The 10000-nt window shown below is 37.6% G+C and overlaps 1 protein-coding gene across 2 annotated transcripts in view; it reads left to right on the top strand.

Annotated features, from left to right (window-relative positions):
- Positions 1-10000, top strand: part of tfec (transcription factor EC) — a 41145-nt gene that overhangs the window by 7006 nt on the left and 24139 nt on the right. For both annotated transcript variants that reach the window (XM_026209382.1, XM_026209381.1), the window contains exon 4: positions 4539-4730. In XM_026209382.1, the coding sequence (XP_026065167.1) occupies positions 4554-4730 (177 nt within the window). In that variant the 5' untranslated portion in view covers positions 4539-4553. The remainder of the gene's footprint in view (positions 1-4538; positions 4731-10000) is intronic.

Here is a 10000-nt window from a genome sequence, read left to right as displayed (position 1 = left end):
TATATATATATATATATATATATATATATATATATATATATATTATGAGAATGATCTTCACATTTGACTATATTTATATAGTATATATTAATGATATGATCTTGACATACTACTGTGATGTTTAAGAAATTGTTTAAAAAAAACAGAAATGTGTCATTTTTTTAAAATTGTGTAATGGTTGAAGATGTTTGCCTAATAGATTGGGTTTTATTGTGCAAGCTAAATAAAAACTGAAAGACTTCTCAAGTTGTCAGCCCTCATGCTGTCTACACAGTGACCTCATGTGGGAATCAGAGGACCTGCAGTTAAATCTGTAATACACTGTGTTCATCTCCGACATTAAAGTCTTAATACCTTCATCCAGCTCAGATAAATTCATAAAGGGCAGGAATCTAACATTTCGGCATTCACATTCCAGACTTGATATTACTTAATGACAGGGAGGGAGTCTGAATTGCCTTGTGGAGGAGAGGCAGTTTTGGTGCTCTTATGAGTAGTGCTATCATGACAGCGTGGTGATGAAGGAGCTCTCCACGGCCGGCGATGGCTGAAGAGCCCTCAAGAACAAGTCCACCCACCCTGAGTCCGTCTCACTACAGCGTCTCTGAGGCCCACAAAGCACCTCTCATATCACACGACTAGCGTCTGGCACGAGCGAGGGTTCAGACACAAGTGAGGCTAGGCTCACCTCGTCCAATCAGTGAAAGCGGAGGGGTTCATGGGAAGGTGAGGCGCTGCTCAACCTTGGCCAATCAGAGATGACATTGAATGTTTGCTCTCTCCGTGGCCTGTGGCTCTTGGGTTTGACCGAGACTCCATGTGTGAGATGAGACCGACTCAAGAGGAGCACTGGCTAGACAGACACAAACACAAGCGTCTACTTCCCTGTCTGGTGCTTTTGGGATAAGCTGCTAATATTGTTTCTTCTGTATCTTAACTATATGCGACAATAAGAACAATTTCCCCAAATGGGGTGCACAATAAAACATAATGCATTATAAAATTTACTTAAAGGAATATATAACTCAAAAATGTATATTTGATGAAAATGTACTCACCCCCAGGCCAGCCAAGATTTAGATGAATCTTCATCAAAACCGATTTGGAGAAATTTTCCATTCAATGGTGGGTGCAGTGAATGGGTGCCGTCAGAATGAGAGTCCGAACAGCTGATAAAAACAAAATTTTGGGGTGAACTGTTCCTTTAATGGAAAGTACTTCACTGTTTAAACATAAATCTTAGGGCCCCACCAACAAGAAGTGACATCAGATACAAAAACCGATTGCCTTTATGAGATGTCCTCACTTATGTAGTGAACCTGAGTGAGAGTAAAAAAAACGCGGGTTCATCAGGTGTGGGGAATGCAAACAGTGCCTTTACATGCCAGCTCAGTGGGTATTCCTAACAGGATTACAACAGAGATAGACGACTGAGATTTGGTCTGAACAGTCTTAACTGTCCAGACAGGCTTTATTACAGCTGCCAGATTCCACTAAATAAACTGTGATGGATGAAAATGTGTCCCATCATTTAACTGTGCTTGAGAGATCTGATGAGGAAATGTTTGAAAATGAACTTCATTGTAGCACTATAGCCTAGCTACAACAGCTTTGGTTTGAGAGAGCGTTTTAGATGCATCGCTCCATCTCTAAGCCTGTCCATTATCCAGACACAGTGTCTCGGGGCCTGAGCACAGGCAGAAGCACCACAGCCCTGCGTCTGGCATCTGAGGAGAGCCAGCGAGAGCAGAAAAAAAGAAGAATTAGCAGTGAAAAGAGCAAATAAATAGGTGCTTCTACTTGAAAAGCCTGTAACAAAGCCTTTTGAGGACCTGAGAGACATGAGAAAGAAAGAAGGAGAGAGAGGGAACGAGTGTTTTGTCACTCAGCCAGGAGCTGGTGGAGGTGCAAAGCTTTCTGAGGGAGAGCTTTTAATGAAGCCAAGGGGGAAAGTAGAGCTCATCAGACTGAGACACATCCTCTGACAGATCTCTCTTTTATCTCACACACCGATTTTATATCGCATACATTCACATATACATACTCTAAAGCTCTTCCTCTTGACTTTTAACAAAAGCAGTGCAGGATTTATGCATTTTGCACTGATATGCATTTCACCTGAGGCTACAATTCCTATAGTTCCTTGTCTCCACCTAAGCAGCAGCTAACCAATGACCCATAAGCCTGAAGGGTTTTACTATACACTGTAAATCACTAGTTAAAGCTTTCCAGTGTCTCGTTGACCTCATCTTGACCCTTGTGACATCTAAAAATGACCCCTCTTCAAATCAATAACACTAACAGGGGAAATGCCACGTTTATCATCTAAAAGTCAATATTTAGTGGTGTTAACCCATGCAAAACTTGTCATTATGTTGCTTCATTACACCCATGATATTCTGTTCCCTAGATACGACTTGGGTACTTTATTTAATGCATTTTATTTTGCTTTATTTTATCATCCAAAGGACATAAATCTTAAGTGCAAAACACCTGATCACTTGTATGATTTGTACGAGCAAAATGCATAACAATAATTGCTTTAGCAAAGCACCAGAAAACAAAAAACCTAAATCAACATGAACAATATGATAATAATACCAAATGCAGCTGGTTGCCATTTAGCACGACGATCCATTTGCCAGCATACCCCTTGCATCCCGATGAATGTCAAATATAGGGTTTTACTGTTCAGTAAATTGTAGAAAATGGCTTGGATTTCTAACCTCTGAATGTGTCAAACATTGCCTGCAGACATAGAGGACTGTGACAAAAGCCCTGGTTTAGTGTCATTACCTTCCCTCATTATAGTATTAGCTCTATAAAATGCCCCTGTTGTTTGGGAGGAATACTTACTCGGCTCATAATGGAGACGCTTACGCACAAATAGTGGACACCCAATGTGGACACCAACCCAAGTGAAGCATAGACAAGGACAATTGTCTCAAATATAGGAAGCTAAAAGCTGCTCTGTCTCTGGAATGCTGACAGATGGACAGGAACATTCTTTAGCAGCATTTCGGTCCTGAAATCAGCATCTCCGAATCCGACTGGTGTCTAGGATCGCATATTCTACTGTTCGGCAATGCTGACAGGAAGAGGGAAATAATGAGGGAATACAGAGAGAGAAGGCAATTTAACATCACTTGCACCATGCATGGAAGTAGAGAGGTGTGGGCAAAAAAAGGAGGAAGACTTTCCAATTACGTTGTGCTCAACCTCCTGCTCCTCCATTATGGAGCTCTTTCCTTTCACAGTGCTGTCTGGCTCTCAGCATGGCCTCTCTGATCGTGTGAGATCCTCAAGCCGCATAGCTACATCATACCTACGTATTGTTAAATACTGAATATTTGAAATTAAAGAATGCAGAAGAGTCCAACTGTAAGAAAGAATCATTCATTGCATAAGCACTGTGGTCAAACATGGATAGCCAACAGCTGTTAAAATATATCATTTGAAGTGTAGCTACATCAGGATGAGAGAGACAGATATAGTCAAATAAATAGACAGACACCGACAGACAGACAGATAGATGTGAGACAGACACGTCAATTTACACATAGTAAGAAGGGAAGATGCATAGACAGACTGATAAATGTTGAGTCTATTAAATGGACTGTAGTTTGGCGAACTAGTTTTCCCAGACTTCCAGCTCTCTGTAATTCTCCCTGCGGTCATCCCTGTGTCCGTCAAGTTCATTAGTCCCTCATCATGCAGGAGAAACTGCCCAAATCACACATTGTCCTGCAGACAAGACATGTTCTAATAAGCCCGTTACGTCTGAGATCTCAGAGTGGCATCTGCATCCATCAGAACAATGTCCTCTCCTCAGGACCAGTATGGGATCAGCGCTGAACAACAACAGGCTACTTGCAGCCATTTTCAAGCACTGTGCAAAGCTTCTTTACATAGTATAGTAATTAATGTTAATTATTGAGTTACATAGTATAAGAAAAAATCCTTTTAAAATTTCCTTCAATAATTTATCACAATGACTAAACATGATTCAGACATTTTCATACTGTCTGTCAATTTCAGATGAGAAACTGCTATTATAGTAGATGACACTGAAAAGGCCAATTAGCTCAAATGTTATTTTTTATACTAAAATCACTGATTGAGTGTGACAGTTGAACTGAGAGACTATATATGTAGCACGCTGTCACGCATTACTTCAGCTCTGTTTCAGTCGTCTCATGCAGAGTTGCCTTGAGTCTAAACAAAAACGAATTTGCGAAATACAATCACAGGCTGAAAGAAACACTGAAATCCCTCAAATGTGATTTCAAATGGACCCTAGTGACAGAGTCCACTGGCTTATTTCAATTGATTTTGAACGACTTCTGAAGGGATTCTGACATACAGGTCACTGATTTATTCAAGATGCAAATCTAAGCAAGAGTTTTGAAACTGGCTAAATTTGAATGGAAAGTGCATTGAATGTTACACTAAATAAACGTCAATAAACAAATGTAGATAGAGTGACATATTACATTTCACAGCTCGCTCATCTCTCGTGTTGTGTTTTCACTGTGCAGCCTTAGGAATCCGCAATGTTCCAGTCATTCTCCAGTGTTCAATCAGAACCGGCGACTAATGTAGCAAACCAGCAGAACCAATGGGTCCCGGGGCCCTCGTTCTCCTCTTGCCCTTACTTCTACAACACCAGTTTGAACCCGGGCCCTTACCACAGCAGTCAGCCCTCCACCTGGCCTTGGACTCAATGGGAGGTAAGCAAAATCTCTAACACATCATTTAGTTTTTGCTTGATGGCATTTAAAGGAATAGTTTGTTTCTACTTCAGAATAGATTTGAAGAAATGTAGCATTAAATCACTTGTTTATCAGTGGATTCTCTGCAGTGAATGGGTGCCGTCAAACTGCTGATAAAGGGTCTGTAGGAAGTGTTATTACAGAAGCAACAGTTTAAGGTTAAAACGCCTCGATGGATTTTTTGTTTCCATACAAACACGGCTTTTCACTTCACAAGACATTATCCCTCAGACCGGAGTCGTGTGGATTATTGTGATGTTTTTATCAGCTTTTTGGACTCTCATTCTGACGGCACCCATTCACCCAAGTGCACTGCTTAATGTCTCCTAATCTGTACAACTGAATTAAACTCATCTACATCTTGGATGCCCTGAGGGAGAAGACATTTTTAGTAAAATTTCTTTTTTGGGTCAAGTATACCTTTAATTAGTGAAAACGGAACATTATGTTGCTGTGTTAATCAGTTATGACATGTATGTGAATTCTATAATTTTTTTTTTTTTTCGTTATTTCATTAGATTGTGATTTTATTTTAATAAATTAAGCCCATGATTAATATTAGCTTTAAGTACACGTAATAATATATACAAGTATGTCTTTTCAATGATAGGGTGGCAACCAATGTGCCATATAAAGCGTGAAATGAACAAAAAAATTAAGTTCCAATTAAATTCATATAAACAATTCTTAGATACCAGGAATACATAATACAATTAGCAGCACTTGTATATGTATAATTAACGTGTGAAATGCATTGTACAAAATCAGTGTCTTTTTCTCCCCCTTTTCTGCTGCATTGATACTTAACCCTATAATGTGATTATAGACGCATGCCTACGTCTGCACATTTGAGCCAGAAACCACCCAAACAGCCCTTTGTGTCCCAGGACTCATTTGTCTGGAATTCTGATGCTGTGGATTTGCGTTTCAGAGCGTAATTCCACACTATGTGCTGACAGAACACAAGACCTCTGTTACTGTAATCACACTAGTCACATTTGACAAGTGTTTATTTTGACTAAAAAGCAAAAGGTGCTTAACTGGGGTGTGAGTTTGTTTCTATATATGATCAGTCCTTCTCTTCTCATTCTTTATTTTTTATGATTTAATTTAATTTAATTCATGCTTGCTTTTGAATAGCTTAGGAGATTAACTTAGTTTTCAGTTATGTTTTATAATCAACTAAACTATCAACTTTGTCTCAGATATAAAGACACTAAAAAGTTTCCATACTGATATACAATAAAAAAGCTATAATATAATTTAATATTTCTATTCTATTGAATGAAAAAAACTTATATATTTTATTATATATACATTTTTAACAGAAAAATAATTTGTGATTTATGATCACTTGTCAATGACTTATGATCTGCTTAAATTGATCAGTCAGAAGAAAAACACACTTCAGCTGCACTTTTAAAAACTGTCAGAAGAAAGCTAATAATCAGGTTTTAAGATGGAAAAGCAAAGCAACCGTCAGTTTTAGGGGGTGGAAAGGGAATAGAAGAGGCTGGAGCACATCAAAGCTGCCTTGTGTTTGCTCTGGTCCACAAGAGGCCTTTCATGTGTTCAAGTGTGTGTGTGTGCATCTGTGTTTTGGTGTGGGGCTGTGTATTTCAAACACTGCAGCACTACCTGTGTTTGGACGAAAGAGGCTCGTCTCTCTGAAGCGTGCTGTCCCTTGAGGTTACGGCCGACGTACACACACACTTTCACTCAAGAAGACACAGGTCTATAACTGTGTATCTACATGCCCCCCACCTATCAGGTTTATCCTGAGTGTGTCAGAGGCAGGTCGTGGAGCAGAGGGGTTATGGGAAGATGTATTTTAGGGAGATGGAGCTGTGGGGGGTGCTGTTTGGATCCTGACTGACTGACTAATAGGACCAAAGCAGATAGAGACCACCCACCCCGTATGGCTCAGATCCAAACTCCTGGACTGGAAGTGACAGATCATATCTGTGAAAGGCAACATTAAAATGCTAGAAACAGGGGATGACTGGAAACTGTGCTAAATACAACCACCAACATGTATGGCCCTGTAAATGGCTGTCAAAAACGATCACGAAATATCATAAATGGTTTAAAGTTAGCAGAAAAAAAAAATTCACATAAGCGCATGTGTCGTCTTTTAAAATTTATTTTACCCTTAATCATTTTGATCAATAAAACCCAATGGAGAGTCCCTGACAGGGTCATTACCTTTAACTAAATAATATATATATATATATATATACATATTATTTCAGTTAATGTATATTTAATGTAATGAAAAGGTGTTTTATATATATATATATATATATATATATATATATATATATATATATATATATATATATATATAAAACACCTTTTCATTACATTAAATATACATTAACTGAAATAATATGTATAAAAAAATTTAGCTAGTTGCCAGGCAAAAATGTAAAAAACAAACAAACAAACAACAACAAAAAAAAATTAGCCGTCGTGAACGCACTCACAACAGACCTGGAAGAGAAGACAATGATGAATAAAGTCGTAACTTAAGATAAATATATCTTAAACTGTGTTCTGAAGATGAACGGACGTCTTACAGGTTTGAAACGACATGAGGGTGAGTCATTAATGACATACTTTAGATTTTTGGATGAACTAACCCTTTAAGCAGGGTGGGTGAAGAGAAACATGGTGGCGTTTAATCACATCACAAAAATGACCTCTGATGAACTCAGTTGTCCAGGCTGAAAAGACAGACAGAGAGATGGAAGGAAGGAAAGATGGAAATAAAAGCAGAAAATTCGTCTCCACCCAATCATTTTGAATCAGCAGTGAGAGGAAACCGTATTAGCAGCATTGATTATGACATTATGTCTGTCATCCACTGTAACATGAGATGGGGTTTTTCCAGGACAGCCGAGTGACTCAGTCCAATATCGTGACTGTTCTCCCTTTCTAGAAATGACAGACTCTGATCACAAGTACGCTTGATCAACTACAACATTTGCAAATGGACAACAAGGACTGACTTCTGCGGTTTGGTGATGTTGCTCGTTCTCTCTGTGTCTCTTTGATCTGTCAGGGTCGATTCCTGCTAATAGGATTGAATCAGCGGTTTTTAAATTCGACATATTGTGTGTAAAAAACAGAAATCTGTTGATCTGTCTGACCTCTCTGGATTACCCTCTGTGTCCAGATGCTCCAGACATCCCTTCATCTTTTTCAAGAAAAAGGAGCAATTCAAAAGGTCAAAAGAATTTGTAGCATTTGTTATATTATATTATATAACACTATATTATTTAGGGCTGTGAAGTGAAAAATCTAATTAGTTATGAATCTAATGATGTGCCAATTACTCACAAATTAATTTTGAGAAATGACCCCCAAAATGTCATTTTAAGTTCGTGTTAGATGATAAAAGCATTGAAAAGACGATAAAAATAGCTTTAGAGAGAAATATTCTGATTAAACATTGCTTAAAGATATGTAGGAAATAACCTGATTTTTGACCTCATATCTTCAATTTTTAGGTGCATATAACTGCATCACTCAATCATCCTACATCAAATTTGTCAGGAACTGCATGTAATATAAGATGATCTACAGATGCAGGTGTGTTAAATGCACTAATAATTTAAATGTGTCATTATCCAAAATAATCCAACAAATTAATGAACAAATAATTCAACAAATGAATGGTTTATTTTGACAGCCCTAATCATATTATACATTGTATGAACATAATAAAACAATAAAATATATATAATTTAATATATAATGACTATACATTTGAATGATTATAAAGATTGTATTAATTACGTGTTACACACATGCCATGTCAGACACCCATAAAATGCCCGAATACCAGATGTTCTGGCATCAAATGAAAGAAGTGATCGGTCATTTTATCACAAGCTTCATTCTTGCCCTAACGAAGATGGCAACTGAAGTCCTGGCATGTGGAAGCCACATTAACAAGCAAGCGTACTCTCCTTTATGAGATTAATGCAGTACATGTAGCAGGTGTCTGCCAAAATTCCTGTCTTATTTAAACCGCCCGGCCCATACCAGCCCTGTAATCCTATTAGGCCTAATTGAGTGAAGTCGGGAGTCTTTTTCAGTTAAACCAAGTTCATCCACTAATAGGATTCAAAGGAAAAAGTTTCAGTGCATGGGATATATGCTAGTGTGGGCTTTTAGCCTTGAGCGGGGCAGAGTGTTGTGCCCCGGGGCACTAGTGGGGCCTGATCTGGCTAGAAGGCTAGATGTCCTGTTAAGAAGGGTGGGGGGCTCTATTTAGGTGTGCAAGGATTATTAAAAGCGGTAAATGTTTTTCTTTTTACATTTTCAATTAAAAAAAAAATCCCAGCAATAGAATAAAACTTCAAAATGTGTTTGTGCTTGAGCACAAATGTGAGCAGGAGATCATTTCTTAATGGGTGAATCTGACAAAAACATGCAGATCACATTTCAAACTCTACTGTACTGTGCTGTAAATAGAAATAAATATATATATATATATATATATATATTTTAAATCAGACAAATAGATCTGCCACCATGATGCATAAAAATATTTTTAATTTTAATATTTTAATTTTACGATTTGGTTCACTTTACAGTACTGATTTCTGGCATTATGGCAGTGTGGGAGGACATGTGAAATTTTGTTTTATTAAAAAAAATAAAAAGATAAAATCACAACCATTTTTAAAACTGGTTCTTGTAGAGCAATTTGCCCCCCCCCCCACCCCCCAATCTCACACATACAGGACTGTTCAAAACACAGCATTTTAAAACTTTAATAGAAACTTTACACTGAGTGCATGAAAAGGTCTATAATAATAATAATAAATATTATTATTGCTATAGTAATAATAGTAATAATAATAGTTATCAATATAATTGTTGTAGCAATAATAATTTAAATGATAGTTTCAATAACTAAGAATAATATGAATTAGTGATAATAATTATTAACGATCACAACATTATCATAAAAGTACAAACATTAAGCTGTTGGTTAATTTATGGAAGGTGATTATAAAACAGTGCCATGTTTGTCAGTTGTTATGAGACGGATCTTGCACGTGATTTTCCACTGCTGCTTTGATCGTATTGATTAACCGGTAATAAGCAAGACAACTAGACTCTTCAAAGATACTATCTGTCTGTCCTGCCTGACCTTTGGCTTCTGATCAGAGTGAGAGTCCATGTCTGTGTTTGATGGGGAGACATGTATCAAA

Source organism: Carassius auratus, chromosome 29 (assembly GCF_003368295.1).
Source record: "Carassius auratus strain Wakin chromosome 29, ASM336829v1, whole genome shotgun sequence".
In the NCBI taxonomy this organism is placed as follows: Eukaryota; Metazoa; Chordata; class Actinopteri; order Cypriniformes; family Cyprinidae; genus Carassius; species Carassius auratus.
This window is presented reverse-complemented; position numbering and strand designations above follow the sequence as displayed.